We start from the raw sequence: 26681 nt of genomic DNA, 5'->3' as shown, positions 1-26681 counted from the left end.
AGAAAAAGAGGGTGGGACAAAGAAAGAGAGAAAAAGAGAGAGAGAAAAAGAGAAAAAAGAGAGAGAGAGAGAATGTGAAACGTGAGAAACAAGAGATAGACAAATAATGAGAGAGGGGAAAGGAAAAAGAGAGAAAGAAAAAATATCCGAAGAGAAATAGAGAGGAGAGAAAAAAGGAGAGAAAGAGAGAATGTGAGAAGGAGAGAATGGGAAAGCAAGAGAGAAAGAGAGACAAGAGAGAGAGAGAAGGAAGAGTGGAAGAGAGAGCAAAATAAAGTAAATAGACAAAGAGAGAGAGAAAGAGACAAAGAGAAACAAAGAAAGAGACAAAGAGAGACACAGAAAGTGAAAGAGAGAGACAGCGAGAGAGAGAAAAAGGGAAGGGAAAAAAAGAGCGAGAGAGAGAGAGAGAGAGAGAGAGAAATACAAGTCCACCGTCTTTGTGAGAGGCACCTGGCTTTGGCAACATCAAGTGGACATATTTCAACCTACAGCTCGTTTTTCTCTTGCACTGAGCGTTATCTCGCGGGCCGGATTCAATCCCTTAGCGGGCCTGATCTGGCCCCCGGGCCGCATGTTTGACACCCCTGGTCTAAACAGTCTCTATGCTTACTATTATTTGATCGTATGGTGTTTATTCATAAAACTATAATAATGATAATAATAATAATAAAATTGAAAAGCTGGTAAATGGTAATTTTATTTGTTAAACAAATCCTTGAGCCTGTAAAGAGGGTTTGTTCTATGGTTTTAGTGTATATTAGAGTCATTAAATGTATAATCATATAAAAATACAAATAAAGCTTTCTATTTTACGGATTTCGCCCATCACAGGTTACTTTTGGAACGTAACTTCTAACATAAACAAGGTATTTGTCACTGTTGCCAAGGCGCCCAATTGTCCCCACCCGTTGACGGATTGGCTTCCCTTCTATTTAAGCTCAGTGCTCTCACTCTCCCTTTCTCAGTCCGTCAACGAACCTCTGCCCCGCAAGACGTGGGTTTTGACTGTGTCCGGTTTCTTGCCTGCATTTCCTGCCCGGTATCGTTCCCGTCTATTTTTGTCCTGTTTATTATTCTCTCCAGTTTTCGTTCCCGTCTAATTTTTCCTGTTTGATTTCGATATCCTTTTTCGATATCAATCCTGTCATTCCACGCCAGACTGCTGCCTAACGTGCATGACTCCCCATTTCCTGTAAAATAAAAGGCCTGTGTGAGAAATGTCACGCATTTGGGTTCTTGTCCTGTATTACTTTTTTTTTATTTGTGCATTTAAAATCTAGACAATATAATGTGAACCCATAGTATGCTAGTCTACATTAACATTTTTAGTGAGCACTCCAAAATATTGAAAATGTATTTTACTTTTTATGTTGAATAAATCTGTTGCTTATTTATTAATATGTTTATTAATGCAATAAAATTGTTTACAGAAAAATGGTCCAATTAAATGAATACAATTTAATAAATAAATCCAAATATGATTTATTTTTAATTTACAACCTTAGTTGTTAATTATCTTTGTTTACCTTTAAAATTGGATGATCGATTTTTAGATACATCGCTAGATTCCTTTGAACGAAAAGTAAAATCTTGAATATCCATTCAATGTCAACCTATAGAATTTGGTCCCGTGTTTGAGTAAAATAGAAACTAGTTGGCTCTTTTTAACTTTATGGTGTGATATAATGTAAATATTTAGAAATGGCATTTTGTTGATGTGTCATTTATCAACCCAATATTGGATAAGAATATTCAATGAATGATATTATAAAAGCAAAGAGCGATTAAAAAAAATCGATCATTTAAATGGATTTTTACAACAAAAAAAACAAGGCAACAATTCATTTAAAGGTGGGGTGCGTCATTTGACGTGTCCTTAAAAAAGTTAGATGTTTTCTCCATTAGGTATGTGATAGCGATGCCCAACTGACTTTCAAAATCCCCTATGCTTTATTTTCCACCTAACCCAACATTGTTTATCTTACTTTTAGCGAAGCTGTTTGGTGCAGAATGGATTAGATGGGAGGAATCGGGGTGTGGGGACTGTGGAGAGTGATGTCATGCAAGTTTTATTTTTAATCATATTTGTTAGTGCAGCATTAAAATGGTAAAAGTAGGAAAATACCTGCTTCGCCAAGCCAAACCTCAAAAAAGATGAAAATAACAAGACTTTTTTTGAGGTGGTCTAAAAAATCATGCGTATCAAGACCTGCCTGATTCAGGTCAAGTCACATTTATTTGTATAGCCCTTAATCACAAGATGTCTCAAAGGACTGCACAGGATTGAAATTACACCGTCCCGTGATCTTAAACCAACATGCAGGCAAGGAAAAACTCAAATTCTCAGCACAAGGAAAATAAGAAACCTTGAGAGGGGGCCTCAGAAGCGGAAATCCCCCTTTAAGATGACCAGGGTGGAATAGATTTAGCATTGGGTATCAATACTCAAAACATAGTAACAATCAATAAAAGAAAACAATAGGTACTGTGTTAAAATTTACATTAGCAACGACGCCTCAAGCCTGTAAAATAGTCCAAAAAGACCACAACAGCAACTACACAGCTTCCCATCTCTGATTGGGGCTGCAATAATGGTGGCCGTGAGTTAAAGATGTCCTAATTCCGTACAGCTCCTCTAAGCAATCATAGCTTCATTTACACAAAAAGTTGCCAGAGTTGGAAGGCTAACAGATTCTTGTGTACAATAATCACATGTTGTTTTTGTAAGAATGAATAATACTGCACCACCATTTTCTATAACACTCTGTTTAAGGCACCAAACACGTTTGTCGTGAAATACTGTGCCCAGTAGTCATGGCCTTTCCACCTCACCCAAATGCAATTGCACCAACACTCAACCCACCTCAGTGACATGCGCCTCAAGTAGATGATATCCCTTTGCAATTATCACAGATTACTTCATTAACATTAGAACCAATGTTGTCATCGCTCCTGCAGTCACGAGCAACCAGGGTTGATTTACATAATTCATCTTAATTGAGGCTCATTACGAGTTTGATAAGGGGCAAATCAGATAATTTAAGATGAAGTTTTTTTTTTTTTTGCTTTCATGAGAGGGCTTTATGCCCTCAATTCAATCCAAGTAAAGTGTCTGTGCGGGTAAAAAGCACTTAAAGGGTTGTATTTTTCAGTTCAACTGAAAACAAGTGCTAAAAAGCAAGAAAGAGGATAAACTATGGAGACTTAAAGTCAGGGTCCGTACACCTTTTTAATGGGGAAATTCAAAAAATTTTTACGAAGCCTAATGTTTAATTTTTGGGGGGCCTGGAGAGGGCTGGGCACCCTCAGGCTGTAGTTGCCCAAGACACACCACAAGAAATGATGCCCCTGAGACCCTAATGGTTCCAACTACTATTAAAAGAAGAAATCCGGTGTAAATCATGTATTTTGTAGACCCACAAATATATCTGTAATTTACAAATGCAATGTTTCATCTTGCGTGTGCATTTACCAAGATATAGAATGTTTAGATCTTGAGTAAATCGCAAATATATTTCTGGATCTGAAAAATACTGTCATGATTACCGATGTGATGCACCTGTGCCCGCTCCTTTGGCGCCAACTGCCTCAGACGCTGATTGGCTCCCTGTCCCTATTCAAACACACTCCTTTCTGTCACCAGTTGTCAGTCCGTCTGCGAACCTCAGTGGATAACTAGGCAAGCCTTTTCGACCCTGACTCCCACCTGTCCCGTTTTTGCTCCAGTTGGTCTCAGGCTAAGACCCGTTTTGATCTTGACCACGTCTGATCTCCCGTCCCGATTTACGACCCGTTTTCCATCCCGACCACGTCTGCTCTCCCGTCCCGGCTATCGACCTGTTTATCCGTCCCCGACACCGCCATCGCTCGCAACGGAAGATCAGCTTCCGCGTTCAGAGCAACCGGCTTCCCGCGCCTAGCAAACACCGGATTTTGGGCGCAGTCCTTCCTCTTTCCTTTAATAAAACTTGCGAGAAACGTAACACAATTGGGTCCTGTTTCCGTTCTGGTCCTGACAAATACCTGTTTAAATATTTTAGGGACAAATATTTATCCATATAGGTGCTGGGTAAAATGACAGTAATATGTAGCTCAAATTTTCAGTTCTTCTTGGGCGCGACCCATAACGCTTAATAGCAAATGCCATACAAACTAATGCCAGCTGCCGATAATCAGAGAGAAAAGAAGAAAAAACTTGAATAAATTGCCCGACAAAAACAAAAATATGTGAAAATCGTCTTTGGCACTGAGAGGGTAAAAGTCCTAGTATGTAATATTTGACCACTAGATGGCTCTGTGCTGTCTGGTGCTTGCAAGGGCCAGTGCCAGATACAGCATGGCAGCAAGATGCCGGCAGCGACCAAAAAGTGGATTCTACTGTTTAAAAGAAATATAAAATTCTCGACCTATGATTTTTTATACAGAAATTAATTTGATGATAGTTGATGATGATGTCTTATAGCAAAGTATTCAAACCAATGTTTTTTGTTTTTTTTAACTAACAAATGTTTTGGTCCCATTAGGATGCACCAAATATTACACACTGTCCCTTTAAGGAAACAAATATTAATTTTGAAAAACTGATCGGGGAAAAAAAGTATTGAACCCAATTTTTGTATGAAAACCGGAGCAATGAAAATAAAACAAAAAAAACATGAAAAATTACAATAAAAATCGTAAATTATGTAAAAAAAAATCATCCTCCTATTGCATGATGTGAGTTAAGGGAAAAACAGTTGAGAAAATCTGATCTGACTGAAAATCCCAAATTTGCAGGAGTTTACTCCTTTTTAAAAATAATAACAAGAATGAGTATTCTTGTCTGAAAATGAAAAAGTACAATAAAAAACATAAATGGGGTAATGATTCATTCTTGGCAATCAGTTAGTTAATGTTATTTACATCATTTGCTCTCACTCGCCCTTAGTGAGATTGCTACTCAGGTGAACTTAATCCATTGGTGTTTTATTTTTAAGGCCTCCATATGGCAGACATATGCATATGCACCCAATACCCCCACCCCATTTCCCCACCTAACGACACTACACATGTAGGTCAACAAGTACAAGACGAACGCCTAAATCTGAGCACTCGGGAAAAAAATGGAGATGACGCGGGGCCGCGGGCATAAATTACAAAGACGAAAGCTGCGGCGAGAATGTTCCTCATAAAAGTAACACACGGCGCACCAGGAAGTGTGCATTTCAGTGCAAAGAACATAAAACAGACAATCCCACTGGGACTGTGAAATCAATACCAGGCCCACTATTGCTACTGTATCACCCACATTCAGACAAAAACATGACAGACACAATAAGATTTAGCAGACTTCTTCAAAACTCTCATCCCAACATTGAGTTTTAAGTTACAGTTCCTAAAAAATCAGCAACTGATTTATGTAATGCATTTACATGATTCCAACAGTGCCATGTTCCTGGAAAAACGAGTGCACGTCTCAAGAGGAACGGTGAGGTGAATGGGCGCTAACACTTGAGAGTAAGGGGGAAAAAATTGGGCATTTCGGGTGTTAAAGTCAAATGGACGGAAGGTCGAATAAACAAAAATTGGCAACAAGCCGAGAGCCAGACTGATCGAATGTTCAAAATTGTCAAAATGGAGCATAGTGTATTGCAGTAATCGCCAACGTTTTTGAGACCGAGAGCTACATTTTTGTGACTGATTAGCTCAAGGGCTATCAGCATTTTAAAAATTACAACTTATAATGTTATTACCTTGTTTTTACTGTGATATTATTGTTATCACCACATTGTAATAATTTAAAGAAGGGTAAAATAGGCTTAGTCAACGACTAAAACAACATTTATAAATTATAGGCAGATTTTTTTTTTTTTAAAAAGGAAGAATTAATCATGTATTTAAAGACAACGATAATGTAAATGATATCGTAGGTCAGTTGGAAATTAAATTTCCTAAAAAGTCATGATGACACATTATTAGTGAGTTATTTTCAAAACCGGTCCTCTGGCTACTTAGGTGTCTTTAGGGGGCTACCAGGTGCTCACGGGCATCACGTTGGAACTGGTCTACCTAATGTAAGTTTAACAAACATTAAAATGTGATCAGATCAAAAAGCAACATTTTCTTAAAACTTCAACATACAAATTTCCTTAATGTAAAAATGGCCATTACATTAACATGAAATAAAAGAAACCAGTATTATTTAGGCAACATCAGTAGCCTGTCATCTCTATTGTCACGGTTGCTGTGGCGCCCAATTGGCGCCACCCGTGTGGCGCCAGCTGCGACTCGTTGACAGATTGGCTTCCCTGCTATTTAAACCTAGTCCTGTCACTCTCCTTTTGTCAGTCCGTCTGCGAATACTAGGCTAGCCTTTTTTGACCCTGACTCTCGCTTGTCCCGTTTTTGCTCCCGTTTGTCTCCGGCTACGACCTCTTAGGATCCTGACCACGTCTGGTCTCCCGTCCCAGCTTACGAACCCTTTTTGTTCCCGACTACGTCTACTCTTGCGTTCTGGCTTACAACTTGCTTCCGACCCCGACCACGTCTTGCTCTCCCAGTCCCGGCTACCGACCAGTTTTCCGCCCCTGACAGCGCCATCGCTCGCTACAGAATATCCACTTCCGTTTCGGATCACAATCCGAGTATGAGAGCGACTTGCTTCCCGCGCCCAGCAAACACGGATCGTGGGCGCAGCCCTTCCTCTCTCTTTCAATAAAACTTATGGTAAACGTCACGCAAGTGGGTCCTGTTTCCGTTTAGCAAAAGTGTGCTAAATTTATCTGAAAAAAAGGGAATTATTCTTTAAAATATGGATTGGAATACAATAAAATCAAGTGCAAAAAGCTATTAACCAAAAAACACCCATTCTTCAAGGAGAAGTGTAAAAAATATACAACGATTCCCGGTGTATGATACAATAATTAATCAAGAACATCTCAAACTGTAGTACCTTTTCGCGAGCCACAACCGGCTCACGGGTTTTGACTTATGCGGCCTAATGTTTCAGCAGATAAATTAATACTTTACGCTACATTGTTTATGGATGCATTTATGTATGATGCAAAAACCTAAGATGAAAAAATAACTTATAAGAACCTTGAACTGTGTGGTTTCTTCAAGACAATCGAAAAAAAACCCACATGAAGAATTTACTTCAGTGTAAAAAACAACAACAATTGTAATGTGTTATACAATGGTTTTGTCAGTAAATATGTTAAAGGTCTATCATTTCAAAAAGGGAATTTATAGGGGGTTTAAAATAATTACTGATGACCATATTGTCAGTAAAACTGCACTGTGCAGCGTATAAGTCGGCAAATTGACCCTTTTTGTGCCAGTGAAAGTCTTGTGTAGAGTGTCTGGTAAGTTGGAGTGCGTCTCCCTGCAATTGGTCGAACCCAAGTTATTGCAAATAGTCAAATTTAGTCTATAAAACCAAGTATGTCATCATATTTAATGCATAATTACGACAAAAGTGTGGCTGGACATTACACAATAAAACAAATGAAAATGTGTTTCTGCGAGAACTATTGCAAAATATATCAATATATTTACTGCACTCGCTCATTCATAACTGTGGACAATTTTTGACTGGCAAATCAACCTGACATGCATGTTTTGGGAATGTGAGAGGAAACTGGAGTGCCCGGAGGAAACCCACACAGGCATGGAGAGAACATGCAAACTCCACAGGGAGGCTGTGGTAGCTAGAATCAAACCCAGGATCCCCGCACCCTGGGGCTGCGCACTAACCACCTATCCGCCATGCCACCCCAAATGAGTTTCTGCCTGCACTAGATAAATCTAAGATAGCACCTGTGGGGTAACAAACGAAAGGAAATGAAAGGAGTACAGAGACCCCTCTCTACTGGCACCTTGGTTATCGCTGGTTCACTGCTTTGCGGAATTTGAATGAAATTGTCTTTGTTTTTATACATATCAACGTGTCGTGCATTGTATTCTGAGAAAACACACAGCAAATGCTATCACGAAGGGCAGATTAGAGATGGCTCTGTGTGTTGGGTGGGCTTGACTGTTTGCACAAGTGTGATAGAATGGTGTATTAGGTCATTCAAACAGCCAGGGTGGGCACAAGTGAATGTGTCCACCCACCCAAAAATGTAAATGGATAGCTAAAGTTAGCTTTAAGCAGCTGGTTACATTGAAAATGAATTCATAAATTAAATCACACTCTGAGGAAAATCCGAAGAGTGCAAAGAAATGGTGATCATCAGCCGGTGGATTATTTTCGGGTTCGATAAGCCAATGAAGGCAGGAACGGTGTAGGACCGGCCTACTGCTAGGTCTGGGCTGACAACCCTGTCAAAGCTGTGTCTCACCAACGCCAGATCCATTACCCCTGAAATGGATAACCTTGAGCTACAACTTGTCGGAAACCTCTACATTCGGGACAGCTGTACTGACCTGGCTCAAACTGAGGAGCCCTAATACTAGCGTGCAGCTAGCCAGCTGCTTTCTAAATAGTTTTCTTGAAATAAATGGAGAAGTCAACAAATTCCGTTGTACTTTTGAATAATAACAATAAAGACGATTAATTATACCGCAATTCTGTGTTCGGTGTTTTTTATTTGGAGATCTATAGTTGTTTTTTGATACAGCTATATACTCTAAGCCGGTAAGGAAGTCATCTCAAGGTAAGGTTCACCCTCTGGGGCTTTTACGAAGCTGTAACGCTACTTCGTGGATTTTCCCTTTTCGCGGGAGGATAATCGAGGGATAATTGTGCTTTCCATTGCCCATGGAGTAAGACGGCTGTGCTCACACCCAGCTCCACCAACATGTTTGCATCTTTTTTGAAGATACTGAAAGAAAGGAGACCAAGCCCATGTGCGGTATGACTCCACCCTGCACCAGACGGGCACTGCACAGACACAAAAATAGACCCTATTGTGTCAACATTTGTCTCCTGTAAGACCCCTGAAGTCCATAGCATAAACATCTGCCCACTTGCTCATAATCTAAACGTGTTAATGCATGGGTCCTGTTTTACTGTCATGAAGGAAACACGACTCATGCCACATGTGCACGCATGGCAAGAAAAACTAGCGTGCGGCGCTAGCAGCACCTGCTACAAGCTCACCTGACTTGATAGTTCTTCTCGTTTAACAGTAAAAAGTTGCTGATGAAGAGGAAGTTATTAAAAGAAACCACTACGGGGAGCGGAAGCCTAAAAGTGCAGACACTGCAGCAATGAAGTGTACGGCGCACGGAGGACTGCATTTGATCAAAACATTTGTTGACGTCAACCTCGTCGCAGAGAAACGCAGAGAGATTTAATGCTCAGTAATGATTGCATCACTTTGCAATTTTCTGGATCTCGAGACGGAGTTTGCCCTGCGAAATATACCCCCGTGCATGCATATTACTGTCCACATTACGTTTTTCGGATTTTCTTTTAAATCAAAGTAAATTTTTTGATCTTTTTTTTCCCTGCTCTGCTCAACAATCAACACAAGAAATGTAGATACCAATCCACAATGTTTGCCAAAACAGAGTGCCAAAACATGGTGGTTTATGAGTCAATTAGTTGAAATAGGTCATGTATTCACCACTGTTTGTTTATTAGCAGCTAATTGCTTTCTACCAAACTTTTCAAGAATTGGAAACCAGGCCAAAATAAAATGCATTTATTAAATTCGGGAAAATGCTTTACCCTCTACTTTGTTTCTATTGTATGAATATTCGCTGCATGCTTCCAAATGTGGCACTACAGATTCAAAATGAACATTTGGATTGAAATGTAATATTATGATGCCCGGAATGAGACTTGTTTGGCAAGGGTGTTACATTGAGCTTCTCTTATCGTCTTTGTAACACTGAAGATACCTAAATACCGTATGTTCCATAGGAATAGGTAAACCCAAAATCCCAATTGACCAGAAATTTGACCGTGCACCTTATATTCCGGTGCGCCTCATATGCAAACAAAATTGGAAATCATATATTTGTGCAATATTTGTTCAATTTTTTTTTTATCGCAGACTATGATTGAATAAAATGTTGCATCGGGGACAAAACCGGATAACCACAAGACCACTAAGGACATTGAATATACGGGAATCGAACCTAAATTGCAGAGAGAGCGCCGGATCCTATCCAATAAAGCACTAGGGTTACCGATAATACATGAAAAGGTCTCATTTTTACACTATTTTAGTCACGGTACAGATATTTTAGAGTAGAGAGAATTTTGTGTCACTTTGGGTTAGGGTTAGCTCAGCTCAGACTAAGCATTGCAGGTAGAAAACGTTTTGAATACATGAGGCTGAATTACATCTCACAATACCTTACTCTTCATTCAGATCAGAACGACCGAATAATTTCCTACAATACCTTTCTCTTCATTCGATTCAAAACAATCGAATTAGTGACCACAGTCAGTTCAGAATCTTGTTCCTTTCATGAAGACTTTGCAAGTCGACGATACAATACAGCATTTCAGTTGTCCACAACCTTTTTAATGTCTGGATATAATAACATCAACAATTTTTGTACAGCGACTAAAAATAGTGCGATTATGAGCTAAAACGTAGTGACTTTTCATGTAATTTTCCCAGTGGTCTTGTCGATGTGATGCACCAGTGCCCGCTCCTTTGCGCTGACTGCCTCGGACTCTGATTGGCTCCCTGTCACTATTTAAACCCACTCCCTTCTGTCACCTGTTGTCAGTCCGTCTGCAAACCTCAGATTACTCTAGGCAAGCCTTTTTCGACCCTGACTCCCACCTGTTTTTGCTCCTGTGTCCCGGCTTCGACCCGTTTTTTGATCCTGACCACGTCTACTCTCCACTCCTGGTTTTCGACTCGTTTCTGATCCCGACCACGTTTTTTGCTCTCCTGTCCCGGCTACTGACCTGTTTTTTCCGTTCCCGACACCGCCATCGCTCGCCAAGGAAATTCCCCATCCGCGTTCAGACCAACCTGCTTCCCGCGCCCAGCGATCACCGGATCGTGGGTGCAACCCTATCCTTTTTTTCAATAAAACTGAGAGAAATGTAACGCAAGTGGGTCCTGTCTCTGTTCTGGTCCCGACAGGTCTAGTGGATAGGACCTTGTGTACTCCATGCTGTGATATGGGTTTGATTCCCACTACATGATATTTTATGCAATTTTATTTAATTTAATCAGTGATATATTCCACCTGATGAATCAATGCACAAATGGGGAACTTTTTATTTTTTTGTGCAACCCTTATCCCGACTATAGTTTTAATTCAATGCTCCTTATACTCCGGTGTGCCTTAAATGTTAAAAAAGAAATCACAAGAGACTTGGGAGGTACGCCTTATAATCTGGTGCGCCTTATGGTGTGGAAAATACGATACATTTAGTGTTAGCTTGTCACATAACAAGTAAATCACTAACAGAGTACGATCAAAGGAAGGTGTAAAATCCCCCAGCAACAAGAGAACAAGGTTTGATAGTTCCTCTTTCAAACTGGACCTGTTTTCCCACCTCAAGTACATCAACAACATCTGCCTTGATGCTTGGATGTTTTCTGAGCAAACCACTTAGGAGGAATTTGTGCGAGGCCGTTCCCACAAGCTGCTGTCAGTCACGAGCTGGCGCTGCAACACTTAATGCCTTTGTCTGCTCCCCAATTCATCTTGTTAACAGCAAATTGGGTTACAGGCACAGCGCTATTGTAAAAATTAAAAAACAACAACAGCGAGAGGGATATCCTCCCACGGGCCACACGGTAACATATGGTTCCTTTCACTCAAACATGAACCTTGTGCTGTCGTGCCGCCTTTAAACCGAATAAAAGCAAAACGTGCCTGATAACGTCACACAGTGATGAAAGGGCGTTGTACATGAAAAGCTTTTTTTTTTTACCTTTTCATTATTCATACACCTGCAGAGCAACCGTTTATAATACCGTTTAAATACAGGAACATTTTCCTCCATTTCTATGAATTATTTTGAATACGATTTAAGAGGACATGGAAAGGATCAATCATCTGCAATCTTTAGAAATGCATGTATTTCACAAAATCACGATAAGTGCGAGTTAGAATATATGAAACTATTTTTATTAAGACCTAAAAGTGGGCAATAGTCTAATAACCTAATTAATAGCTCATCATGCTAGGAGCTAGACAACGAGATCGGTAAAAACCTACTAGGGAGATGAGTAGAGTAGAGTAGGGTAAGACGAGGTAGAGTGGGTAGGGTAGGTAGGGTAGATAGATAGATAGGATAAGATAAAGACATTTTTAACCATGTTTACGACGGAAGAGTCTTATTTTCCCACATTAGGTACAATGGCAAAATAGGTTTGAGAAACCAACAAGGAGCCGATAAATAAAAAGCAGCTGTGTGCCTAAATACTTTAATCAATCATATAGTGTTTAATTGGGTAAACACTGTAGTTCAGTGTTTTACTTTTTGAACCGAGGTAAACTTTAATTTATAAAAAGGTTCCGAGGCACACTGTCCGTCGGAAATGTTTGAAAATGATGTCATATGTTTCACTGTACTACCTCATAAGCAGATAATTAGTATATAAAAAGAAGAAAATACTTAAAATAAAAAAGAATGATGTGCTTTATTTGTGTTTTTATTTTTTACAGCGCAATCTTAAACCTCTTTGTTAAACAAATGAAGTTATTAAATGTACTGTGCTACCTCATGCGCAGATAGTTAGTATATAAAAAGTATATAAAAATCTACTGCCACCTACTGATATGGATGACTATTACAGTTCCTCGTCTGAAAATAACAAAAATATTGAATAATGGCCTGATTTTTTGAAAAGATAATATTGGGCTAATTCCAGCAGCCCACGAGAAAAGGTCTCACGGCAAACTAGTGTCCCCCAGCACACTGCTTGAAAAACACTGCTGTAGTTTGTTGCAACACAGAACTAAGATACTGACTATCTTCTTTTTAAAACTACAATTCTTCTTACTTGCTTTTAATAAGTAACGACATTGCAAATTTACTGGATTAGTATTGTAAATATTGGAATAGAATTTTAATCATAAAACGTGTGAAAAAAGTTTTTATGAAAAACAAAAATGTCTATTGTAAAGTCCTATAATTGATCAACTCATTGGCTAGATACCTAGGATGCAATTTACCTAACAATCCCAGCTTTACACTTGAAGACTCTTGGTGCTGAATACAAATCCTTTTCAAACGGTGCATTCCAACACAGGCCATAACAAAACACAGGCCAAGCATATTGTAATGAATAAAGAACATTAATAGAAAATAATTAAAATGACCGTTCTTCTTATACGTTTGTCTGTTTGGGCAAGTGAGTGATCAAGGTTTTTACACTAGAATGAGAAACCAATACATTAAATAATCCTAAAACACATCAAGTTTTATTTTTTTCTAATCAATTTAAATCTGTTTGAGTAATAAACAAGACGGCATGTCATCATTTTTAATAGTCTAATGCAGAAACAAATGTTTGGATTTATGGCGTGCTTAATGGACAGGCATGCGTGATACATTTTTGGGAACATTTGGTTTGTCCCATCAGCAGTCACAAGTCAAAGCATAACACACATAATTGCCAACATCTGTCTTTTAATACAAATGTCACACTTGAGAAAAACAAACTTTGTATTAAAGGATGTAGACAATTTGACTTGAACTCATTCAAAGCCAGGCTATTTTTGCCATTTTCACTCATCCTTGAAGGCCTATAGAAAATGTTTTTGTAGCTATATGGACATATTAAAAAAAAAAGGTGAACTTTCATATTTCTTTTGAAGAAAGTATGTTTCTAGCTTTTACAATCGATTGATAAACAACAGTTGAACATTGTTATGTTTTTTGAAAACACTAATTTCCAAGAAAACTTCTGAGAAAAACAGCTCATTTGTGAAAAGATGCATTTTAATCAGACTGCAGGGCTTTTGTTGCATTTGAGATACCTCCAATATCCAAACAATGCTTTCCATAAACACAAAGTTCACTTTGCTTGCAAAATAATATTTTATTGCAAGAAGGCTAAACTGATAAATGAACTATGCATGCACAGTGCATGAACTTTGCAAGAACCCTCACTTGATGTTGGTCCCCTCGGTTCCCACTTGCGACCGCGTTGCACGAAACGTCATCCCTCTCTGACCAGACGATAACAATTGGACTTCGTCTTTGTTTGAAAGTGATAAGCTCAGGTAAAGAGTTTACTGCCTATTACTATTTGTTTATACCTCGCGACTCTCGCAACACTGCTTAACTATGCGAACTCGCCATATGGGGCCGACTACACACACTCATTCGGCGAATGATTCAGGAAGCAACAAAAGGAAATTGAGCTTCCTCGATGTGTGGACAAAGATCTGCTCAAAATACACATGCCGTCTAATTGTGATTTATCATACTAAAACATTCCCAGATGTTTGATACTTAACGATGATCAGCACCAAATCCTCTATATTAGTTTTTTAAAATAAAATTAAAAACTTTATTGTTACGTTTTGGCCCTTAGGGACAATGCTTCTGAAAACACATTTAATGAGTTGAAATTGTTTGACCGCCCACTTTTAATTCTGTCTTATTCTGCTGTTTGGATGTTTGTAACTGCTTTTATACTGGATGACATTATAATGTACCTAATTTAGAGTTTGCAGGGTGTAGTACGGAGTGACATTTCCATATGTACCTATTAATAAATACTACAATTCCCAATGGAGCTCCTTGTCTTCTTTTGTGATTTTTTGTGTAACTTTAAGGGTCCTACATCAACAATGAACACACTTATATTATTTTGCACCTTAGGTGAGCTTATTTCCATTTTGCTTTTTCCTTGTTCCGGCTACACACATCATTAAACATATTATTATAACATGACTGTCAGCCGCCGTCTCCGCTCGCTCCATTCTTGCTCTGCCAGGTAATCAATTTGTCGTCACTCTCAGTAACCTCAGTAAAGTCATCAAGTGAAATGAGTTACAGCTGCAAAGAGCCTTCAAGAATACCGGAGGAGGACGTGGAGGACGAGGAGGAGGGGCCCGGAAAAATGAGAAAAATGACAACGTGGGGCCGGGAATATTCCACCGCTTCACAGCACCCTCGCAGGTCTCCAAGATGAAATATTAATGCACAATTTGTTTATCTGCAGGCCCACATCTCGCAACCGCAAAGCTGTTAATTTTCAAGCCGGAGGAGGGTCGCGGATGTATTGGAGGGGGGGCTTGCAGACAAGGGATCAGTCAGTCATGAACTCTTCACAGCCATTAGCAGCCCGACATTTTGATGAAGTATTCCTAATGTAGTGGATAGGAAAGAATGAAAACACTCTGCCTGCCAACTTTTGATTGACCATTAGGCCACTGATGAATGTGCCTGTCAGCCAGGAGACAATTACCTCAACAATGAAGAAACTCTTCTGCTGGGCTTATTTGTACGCTTGCACAGGCCTCGCACATTTAGGAAGTGTGCAAAGGGATCACTTGGGCACGGACAGAAAACAAGCCCTCAACCCGATTCCAATAATAAGTGTTGGGCATGAGTGAAAGACCGTTTTAGAGGTGGAAATTAGGGGATATATTCTCCAATCTAAGGAACAGGATCAAAGTTTGCGACTATACATGGAAAGCCTGACGCATTTAGGTTTATGTTTGCACCACAAATTATTAATTCCTAACCATTTTGCAGAAAATTTAGGCTCACTTCTTGCCCAGATACTTTGTTATTCCTCAAAAGAAAATAATGTTAATGTTATCATAAAAAATAATCAGTAAAATAAAAAATAAAAAAACGGTCTTATCAAGCAGATAGTAAGTAATGTTACTTGGTTCAATGAATAAATTCTGCAGTGATTAGAAGAAACATGATAAGAATTAGCAAAATGATTTATGATCAGGGAAAATAAACCAGATCTCTGAAATTCGATTTTTTTTTTCAGGACAGCAAAAGGCACTTCTCTACCACAAAAAAATGAATTAGGTCTTTTTGTCTTTATTTGAAAGCAATAATACTTTTAATTTTGACTCATGCAGAAGAAAGTTAACTTTAAATACTGTAACTCTTAAATAAACCATTGAGGGATGATGTAGGTAATGATCAAACAGAATATTTTTTATTTCTTACATGACAATGATGTTTAAGTATAAATGTTGTAATTCTATACAAAAAGTATTGTTAAATGGATTGAAACTAAAATAAATCTGCCAATTAGGTGATACTTAATTTTCTATTTTGCAATGTGTCTTCTGCCTTTAACACAATTAAAACCAACTACGGAAAACAACTCTATTGCTAGATGTAACCTGGATAAAATAACAATATTTACCTTATGCCTTATGTCAAACATCTGTCAAATGTTCTTCGTGTTGCTACAAAAACGCCTGCTAAACAAAGTACTTATGATAAATAAGGAAAGCGAATGACAAATAATGAAAGATAGGACACTGTATAGGAACATTTAAGATATGGATCAATAACAAGAATGTCACAAACACAATGAGGCTCATTTTCAGTGTGAAACTTAAGGAGATATCCTTGCTTAGACTTCAACTGAGTACCATCAGCTCCTTAACACATACTGTAACTGCAAAACAACGAGGATGTGATCACATAAACTGTAATAATCTCTGATCAAGTTACAACAGTAATGATTGACATACCAGCAAATATTTGATGTGCGAGACTGCCTGATAACCGCATAACCAATAGGAGCTTAGTGATTTGATCTCAAGTGCATTTTGAAGCGTCTCAATGTCGGATAAAAAAGGATAACAATTCAGATTAGTTTTCTTTTATCAAGAGCAGAGGGAAATTGTTTGTGATACGTATGTCTGTCCTCTATCTGGTTTTGGGTGCTTGCGTGTGTGTGTGTGCATGATTTAAGTATCGTCCTCACGTAGAAAAGCAATGCTATTATTGGCAGAGAAACAATCGCCATCTGCTCCCAGCATCCGCAGCCATAATAAAGACTGATAACTTCACACAGCTTCACACGCAAGGGGGGGGAAGTATAAGGGAAGTAAGTAGAAAGAGAGAAAGAGAGAAAGAAGAAAAAAGAAAGAGGAAAAGAAAGAAAGAAACCAATGCAATTTCGGGAGAAAAAACTGAGACTGTGGGCAAAATACTGTAACTAATTTCGGGATGCACAGCCCAAAAGGGCTGAAAAAATATTTAGAAACATATCGCAAAAAGGGGGAAATGAGTCTGTAAATTGATGACAAGTTCACTGAGAGTTCACAAACAGGAAACAGCAGCTCCACATCACAACATGCAGCTGATGCAGGCATGACTTTGTTTTTACTACAAGTTCACGGATAGGTGAACACATAACTGTCAACTCATAACTTATACCCACATTTTATACAGATTTTAAACATTTGAAATTGCTGGATAACATTTGTCTGTCTTTTTTTTGTTAGATTGATCTTGTCTTGCCTATTTCGGTTCTTATCTGGATCACCTCGGTCAGTGGAAGTAGATGCCAAAGCCATCGAAGATTACTAATACTGTATTGCTGTTTTCAAACATGTAAGGAAAGTACATAGAGTATAAAAAGACCATAGGAATTGATACTCTGACTTTTTGATTGCAAATAAATTAAATTGTGACAGCGTAAGCCATCTGTAAAAACAGATGAAGTCTGTGAAATCCTGCACTGATAGGTGGAAGGTGTTTAAGCAACACTAAATTTACTGCAAGTGGGAAATGAACTAAGAAAGATGCTGAAAAAATAGTTGTGTTGTTCATTTTGTAACGACAATAAACATTTTTACACAATATATTTGTTTATATTCTACAGAGTCTTCCTTTATGTGAGTAAATATGTGCCACATTGTATTTTTATAGGGTTTATTGCAATCATTATTAAAGGGACCAATTGGGTAAGGTTGACAGGTATGTAAACATACATCGGTATATATACAATAACTTGTGTATAGCTCTAAATTAGGGTTTGGTTTTACTTTAACTGGGCATGCAGAGGATGTGTACTCCGCTTGACCCGTGAGCACTACACAGAGCATCGATGGATGTTTAGTCGGTAAAATGCCACTTGTGCTTTCCAGCCATCTTCATTTTTAACGAAAGTATTATAATAACATACATAAAAACCCCTGTATATGAATAGTTTGGAGAAACTTGCACGAAAACAAGCGAAAAAGTTTGCAGGAAAGAAGAGCTGGTGGGAGGTGGAGAGAGTGCCCCAAGGTGAGTTGGTGGCCATGGCAACAAAAGCAAAACAAGCCTAAAAAAGGTTGCTAAAATTAAAAAGAAGAAGAATTGGTCTTTTTACCCGCAGCCCGTCGAGGCGCCTGCTGCTTCCGGCGTGGCATGTTGCCGCGGGGTGTCCGTTCGCGCGCGCGTGCTCAGGTGCAGACCACAATGCGGGGCCACGCTCGTGCGCGCGCATAGAGTACTCGCGCGCGCGCGTGGAGCGTGTGCTTCTTCGCTTTCCGTTTTTGGTTTTCTGTGCGTCGCTCTTGGATCTCAATCAGCCCGCCGAGGAGAATCCAGTTTGCGTTGTGATAGCGAGAAGCAGACCGAAACGAAAAAAAAACAGTTTTTGGGGGGAGAGGAAAAAAAGATTAATAGACGTTTAAGACAAATCAGGGCTTCTTCCGTCTTCTAGGCGGGACGGAGCGCCCCCCTCCTCGTGTCCATCTGATCGGCGCGTGTGTGCGCGCGTGTCCACTTCCTCCTCCGTGGACTCTGAACGCGTTCGTTACTCACAAAAATAAAACTGAAAAGAAAATATTTTTTTTTGGCACTGCTTGCTCGGAGTAGTTGTGTGCCGGGGGGACGGGCAGAGTAAGGAGGCGATGTGAGAGCGCAGAGATCCACGCGAGAAACTGAAGATTGCAAACTCCTCCCTCCCTCTTTGCTTGCACCGGGCTGGACCTGACGACAACGACGGTGATGATGGCAGCAGAGAGACATTTGAGAACAGATAAGCGCCACTTTGTTAAAGGAACAGAGGCACATCCCTGCCGCTTGCCCACATTCTTAGGGGAAGACATGATCCCAACTTTTTAAACTCACTATATGATGTATGGTGTCTCCATTTTACTTGTGTTTTACAAGCATAATGTCATGATTACCATTTTGAATCACCTGTGCCCGCTCATTTGGTGCCAGCCGCTGCGGGCTACCTGATTGGCTCCTGTCCCCTTTTAAGCCCGGTCCTGTCACTCTCCCTTTGTCAGTCCGTCTGCGAACCTCTGTTGTTACAATGCAAGCCTTTTTGACCCTGACTACCACCTGTCCCATTTTTGCATTCTTTTTTTTCACCTGCCCGTTCCTGATCTCCCCGTTTGTCTCCGGCCACGACCCGTTTCTGACCCCAACCACGTTTTTCTCTCCTGTTTTTCCGTCCCTGACACCGCCATCGCCCGCTACGGAAGATCCACTTCCGTATTCGGATCACAATCCGATTGTCAGAGCAACTTGCTTCCCGCGTCCAGCGAGCACTGCCTTTCTTCTGTATTTCAATAAATTTGTGGGAAATGTTACGCGATTGGGTCTACCCTTTGTGCTGGTCGTGACACATAATGGCCCGGGCATGACGTTGTTAAGCTTGTTGTTGCTGGGCATTCTACTTGAGCGATGTCGTAAGGGCTGTGGTTTGTTGAAAAAGAACCAGGGAGCTATTAGGGACTGCCAAAGAGCAGTACGACCACATGCAGAGCCAAAGCTGCTTGTACACAAAAGCAGATGTTTATCGATTTTGTGCCTTGACACGAAACCTAGCTAATGACACCCCCAGAGGCGTGAAGTACTACTGTGTAAATTTTCACAAAAATTAGTTCAGCCATTTCCTAGCCTATAAGCCACATACGAATCCAAACACGCAAATCGGGATTTATAGAGTAGTCTAGATCAGTGATCATATGATGTACTTGTGTTTTTTTGTTATTCAATAAGAGTTAATCTAAATAAAACATCGGTTAAGCTTTGCCAAAGGGCGTGTGTTTGACATCGGGCACTTTTTTCAAAACGGTCGTAGAATAAACCTCCACCTCAATAGAGGGCAGTGATGCTTTGTCGCCGAATGTGCTCTGAGCGGTAAAGCATCCACGCTTTGCACATACATATGAGATCGGGCCTAAAAAAATAAGCCTGACCCAACTCGGGCCCATGGGAATTAGAGCCCAAACCACCCTGAGCCTAACCAATTAACTTAATTTGAGTGACCAAGCCTGAAGCAAACCCAAATTTTCACATTTTATTTGGAAGGACTCGGTAGGAGAAAGGGTCAGACTGTTGGTACAGAGAGCGGAACAAATAAACCACAACTGCAGTATGTCATTAAGACAAAGAAACAAAGGACAACGACGGTTGGATAATTAATAAAAAAAAATGTAAAAGTCAGTGAGAGAAATACCTAAACCCAAATGTAATAATTGACATTTGTGGTACATTTTTCGGTCATTTTTTCATCTTCTGTCATTTTTGGGGTCTATTTTTGTCTTTTATTCTGGTAATTTTTCATCATTTTTGTCGTATCAATCTGGTAATTTTCAAACTTTTGGAGTCTTTTTTGGGGGTCATTAGAGACCTCTAGCCACATGTCATAGCTTTTAAGGGTAATAAGACAATGTGTGAAACTTAACTTTCACATGACCCTGTTACAATAAAATGGAATAATAAATTAGGGTCAGTCTTAGTTTTCTTTGGAAATAATTGTGCTGTACGACTTCGGATTTTATAAAATTTCACTTTTTCTTGTTTATTTTTAGGGTACCGGCAATTTCATTAATGTTTGCAATAAGGGGGATTTTAGGGTGACGTCTTATTCCTTGAAAGCACACACAGTTGCAAAGATTTCTCCTCATCAGTTGGTTTTGTGTAAAAAGAAAAGTGAGATTAGTGCTTAACACATGCTATATATTGTACATGGTTGTGTATGAAGGATTAGATTCACTTGAAGTATGTCAACTTTTGAGCACATCTGTTACTGGACAAAATCTATATGTTGCAAAATTATCCAAAATGCTCATCATTTTCACTATAAATTATAGGCACCTCTTTATTCATCTCACCATTAATTTCAGAAAATATACCCCAAAAAAATCCCATGCTTTCTTGAATTTTATTGGCTTGGTTAGTTTGTAAACCTTGAAGCCTAGATGTATACTCAGGGTGCCAGGAGAAATATTTATATGATTTCGCAATAAGTGAATTTGTGTTTAATGTAATCCCATTTTTGAAGCATATTTGTAAACAGTGAGCTGGATAATCTAAACTTCATGTTTAAATGTTTTCCTGTTTCCATGCAGGACATATTTTGTGTGACAGATAACCACTTGACACTATTTTACTTGAAATTCATATTTAATGCTGTTTATTTTACTGTTTTTTTAATAATCTCTATTGTATTCTTTTGACTTTATTATTGAACTGTTCTCAGCTCAGGGATGCTGCTGGAAATGTGAATTTCCCTTCGGGGATGAATAAAGTATCTATCTATCTATCTATCTATCTATCTATCTATCTATCTATCTATCTATCTATCTATCTATCTATCTATCTATCTATCTATCTATCTATCTATCTATCTATCTATCTATCTATCTATCTATCTATCTATCTATCTATCTATCTAAAAGTACTCTGTGTGGAGTTAGACAAAAAATCCTATGCTTTCTGGACGCAGGAAGCAAGTCGCTCTCGCAATTGGATTGTGAATACAGAAGTGAATCTTCCGTAGCTGGCGATGGCGGTGTCAGGAATGGAAAAACAAGTCGATAGCCGAGACAGGAGAGCAGACGTGGTCGGGAACAAAAACGGGTCGTAAGCCAGGACGGGAGACAAAATTAAAGTATAATGCATCATAGTAGTAAAAATTAGTGTTTAAAAAGATTGTAATATTTAGTGTTGAAATGCAGGAATATTTTGTCGCCATATTACTACAAATGCTTGATTGACAATTTTTCAGAGTAATAATAACTTGTCCATGTCCTGTTCTGCTTTTTGCACGAGTTAGACTAGGGTTACGGAACCAGCGGTTCGGGAGCCACATGCGCCTCTTTCCCTAGTGGCTCCCTGGTGCATTTTCAAAACTGTTGGATAATGTAAAATTCTATGATTTCTAGAAGAGAACAAACACGACCAAACATTCTTTAATTTACAGCCGGGACAGGAGAGTAGACGTGGTCATGACCAAAAAGGGGTTGTAAGCCAGGACGGGAGAGCAGACATGGTCGGAATAAAAAAACAGGTCGTAGCCGGAGACAGACGGCGAGATCAGGAACGGACAGGTGGAAAAACGGGAGCAAAAACGGGACAGGCGGGAGTCAGGGTCGAAAAGGCTTGCCTTGTATCAACAGAGGTTCGCAGACGAACTGACAACAGGAGAGTGACAGGACAGGGTTCAAATAGGGACAGGGAGACAATCAGATAGCCCGGAGCGGCTGGCGCCAAATGAGCGGGTGCAAGTGATTCCAATCGGTAATCATGACAGATGCAGTCCACATGAGCAAATACTTGATCCTTTATTGGAGAGACAAATTTAAAGTCCCACTGAGTATTGAATAATGCATCATAGTAGTAAAAATTTGGTGTTTGAAAATGTTTTTATTGTTGAAATGCAGGAATATTTTGTCGCCATGTTACTACAAATGCTTGATTGACAATTTTTCAGAGTAATAGTAGCTTGTCCCAGTCCTGCTCTGCTTTTTGCACGAGTTAGACCAGTGTTACGGAACTAGCAGTTTGGGAGCCACATGCGCGTCTTCCCCTAGTGGCTCCCTGGTGCATTTTCAAAACTGTTGGATAATGTAAAATTCTATGATTTCTAGAAGAGAACAAACACGACCAAACATTCTTTAAGTTACAGTATCAATAAACAATGTGTGTTGACTCCCAGGTAAGCTTTTAATTCCTTGCTGCTCCAAACACGTTCTTTTTTCTTTTTCTTTTTTTTCATCCAATATGGCTTTTTCAACATTTTGGGTTGCCAACCCCTGGACCTAGACTCTTACTTGGGTCTTGGATCTGTTTATTATTGAGGCCCATGATTCACATATCCACATCTTGTCATCTTGTACTCTGCTTTCACAAGCTTTATTAGCCTTGTTTCACTTGTTTAACTTGCATCCCTTCATGTTAGCCACATAACTGCAGTGTGTATCTCTGCTAGCCACTATTGTTATTGCTAGCTGCTCAAAGTAGATAAAGCCTACTAAGTCTTTTAGTGTCACTTGCCTACCACAGCCGGTCGTGCAAGGGAACGTCACTGAGTCCCGGGATTAAGATTCACGTTCATTTTACCATCCATTTTAAGAAACTTCTTGCTCTAGTTGTTCAAGTTAGCCGTTTGAGTGCAACTTACCGAAGCTTTCTCGTTCTTTCGTTGTCGCTCTTGGGGATTCACAATTGCTTTCATATGCTGTCGCTTGCTGAAACGTTTTAGTGCTTCGCAAAAGAAGGTTTTTGAGTTTGCAAATTCTGCAAATTGGAATCATTTTGGCCTTCCATATTATGGGTTTTTTGAATGCACACTCATTGGCTCCATTCAGTCACCCATTGTAGTAAATTATTGCACCATGTTTACATGGAAGCCATAATATTTAAAACCGTGTAAATGATCACTCTGGCCAAGTTAAGAAAAACTCTTTTAGTCCGAAGTGCAAATATTATGATTGATAGTGTTGGGTTAACCCCTAATTTTTGTATTATTCATGCAAGTTTAACAATTCGACTTATCCGAGTACTCATGAGCATTAGTGCGGTAATTTTCCCCCCAAACGGTAAACGAATGATACAAGCTAACTTGCTGAAAAGCATCATGTGTACTAGATAGTTTCTTCAAAACATCTCCATTTTATTTTGTCCCCAAAGAGAAAATGCCACAGTTGTAGCTGTACATATATAGTCCGTGTGGTGCCAGCTTCTGTCGCGGTTGCTGTGGCGCCCGGTTGGCCCCGCCTGTGTGGCGCCGGCTGCGGCTTGTTGACAGGTTGGCTCCTTGTCAGTATTTAAACTCTGTCCTGTAGGTCCCCTTTTGTCGGCCCGTCTGCCAATCTCAGTTTTTACACTGCAAGCCTGTCCTGTTTTTTTTTGCTCCTGTTAGTCTCCCGTTAGGATCTGTTTTGATCTCGACCTCGTTTGTGCTTCCTCCCCGAATAACGATTCGTTTTTATTTATCTCGACCACGTCTACTCTCCTCTCCTGGCTTTTGACTTTTTTCCGTTCCCGACACCGCCATTGCTCGCCACGGAAGTCCCACTGCCGCTTCTGAGCAACCTACTCCCCGTGACCAGCGATCTCCGGATCGTGTGTGCGCTCCATTCCCTTCTTCCCAATAAAACTGTGAGAAACGTTACGTGAGTGGGTCCTGTCCCCGTTCTGGTCTTGACAATCTGAGGATCTTCATTCGTCACTAATCATGTAAACGATTCATTTGGATTGGTACAACAATTCTGAGTTCTAAATTTATTAATGATAACAGCAAGAAGAGAAAAATAACAAAATAAGAAAAGTAGAATCTTATTAATATTAAAATAAGATAAAAACGGGGGTGTGCAGATATAGCTCAGAGCCGATGATCATCTATATAAAAAAATACTCAACATTGATTGTATGCTATTTAATCAGGAACACAAACCACGAAGCGTGTTTGTGTGTCCTCAGTACAAAACGGCGTGCTTTAACTCACAGTTTGAGTTCACTTTAGAGAACATTTGGAAAGTCTCTGCCTCTCCTCAAAAGCCGCTCATGACTTCATCCAACATGTAGTCGAGGTGATGGATGACTTCATTCCAGAGATACACCACCCCTCTGAGATCCAGGCTGGGCCAGCATTACAAATGGCTTCCTGATAATATTCCATCAGCCTATTTTGTGTGTAACTGTCACTCACTCACCCACTCACGCCGCAGCCGATACCGGAGACCTCCGCTGAACTCCGCCTGAACCCTCGCGATCAATCACATCTCAGATCACGCCTGAGTTGTACTTGTCTGACGGCTGCGAGCACCTTGTGTTTATGCAACCGCCGCCCTCACCACAACACATACATATAGCACACACACACACGCGTTATCAGTTCTAACAATTGCTGCTGGTGCCCATATCCCAGGAACTTCTTTGAGATCCAGGGCATTGCAGATGATGACAGAAGATTGATGTCTTCCTTGGATGCTTGATCACAGATAACTTTTCAGATTCACCACCAATAAAGTGTCCTGGAAGAGAAAATGGCAGGGACAAGGATGTTTTTTCAGTAAGATAATAACCGAACCAGATCATGGTGTCCTCTGCCCACTTCCCGAAGACGGCTGGGGTATGCCCCAGCACCACCGCGACCCTACTGAGGATAAGCGGTGCAGATAACGGATGGATGGATGATAATAACCACTGTAGCGTCATCAAAATGACACAGAGTTAAACCACAAAAAGATCGGAACCAGAGGGGACGGGTTATTCAAGCTACCATAAATTCCGGACTATAGAGCGCACCTGATTATAAGCCGCACCCACCACATTTTAAGGGGATAATTGCTTTTGTACTTACACAAGCCGCACCTGTATATAAGCCGCATGCGGCCAAATTAAAATATGTAATGTAATCATAAAATTAACCCAAACCCAACTTTGAGTCCTGCGATTTTAACTGAACACGAAGTTCACAGTTCAAAAACCACAGCCGGCAAAATAACGGAAAACGATACCGGTACTTAAAATTGGTTGCAGACCTGCAGAGTCCGAGTCCCGTTAAAAGTAATCCAAGGAAAAAAAGTGTATATTTCCAAAGGTAAGGGTGGGAAAAATATATATCCACTATTGTCTGCCGTGTCCACAAACACTCACCTTTACCGGTCCCACTTCCCGTCATCGCCCGCGTCTGTTACGCCCCTTCTTTTTAATTGGTCACTGCAAGACTTATCAGAATAAGTGTCCAAAATAAATACAAATAAATACATTATAAAAAGATACAGTTGCAAATACATATTATACATGGTTACACATATTTACAAAGAAAGACGGTACACCGAGAGAGTTTTCAAAGCTTAAATAATAATATTATAACTTTCACCCCAAACCGTGCCTGTGAAGGGTAGCAAAACGCTACTAACAACACGCTCGCAATTTAGTTAACGGGTCTGTTAAATAAACATACCGTACATGTAGAAACCAAGGTAAACCGTTCTCATCTTCCTTCCTATAGTTGACGTCATTATAATTGTTCTCCTATAGTATGGGAAAGAGACTTCGTCATATAGACTTCGTCCCACGCTCCCTTAATCAAAAACACGCTAGCAACACGCTCGCAAGGAAAATTTCGCGTCGCTCTGTTTCCTTCTTTATCGGACTGCTCGATTGCGTTTAGCTTGTAAGCTGCGTCATGTGCCTTGAATTCGAGCGCCGCTGACGGCTGTTAGAAAAATTACATAAATTGGCCGTATCACTGAATGAGCCGCAGGGTTGAAAGTTTGGGAAAAAAGTAGCGGCTTATAGTCCGATATTTACGGTATTTTCCTTCTTCAGATGCTGAAAACTGCAACAATACATTCAAGTTATGTATATTCATAAAGTACACACACTTTGCATTTCTCTGAATTAATACTACATCAGGTTGTTTAAACAGAAAATAAATACGTTTAGCAACTCTTGGCATTTCCTTGTGTATCGTTAAATGTGGATGAAGCCATATTTGACATGCAACCATCAAGTCAGCAATAGAGTTAGTCCTTTATTTACTGCAGTTGTAGGCAAACTCTGAGTCACGAGCTGCATTGGCTTAAAACAT

At 39.8% G+C, this 26681-nt stretch overlaps 1 protein-coding gene across 1 annotated transcript in view; it reads right to left on the bottom strand.

The window, feature by feature from the left end:
• tshz2 (teashirt zinc finger homeobox 2) overlaps positions 1–19000 on the bottom strand; it is an 85998-nt gene extending 66998 nt beyond the window's left edge. The window contains exon 1 of the mRNA XM_088330909.1: positions 18225–19000. Coding sequence (XP_088187035.1) covers positions 18225–18264 — 40 coding nt within the window. The 5' untranslated portion in view covers positions 18265–19000. The remainder of the gene's footprint in view (positions 1–18224) is intronic.
• Positions 19001–26681: the final 7681 nt, after the last annotated feature.

The sequence above is a fragment of the Urocampus carinirostris genome, chromosome 3, assembly GCF_059441175.1.
Source record: "Urocampus carinirostris isolate Australia breed hairy pipefish chromosome 3, RoL_Ucar_1.0, whole genome shotgun sequence".
Classification (NCBI taxonomy): domain Eukaryota; kingdom Metazoa; phylum Chordata; class Actinopteri; order Syngnathiformes; family Syngnathidae; genus Urocampus; species Urocampus carinirostris.
This window is presented reverse-complemented; position numbering and strand designations above follow the sequence as displayed.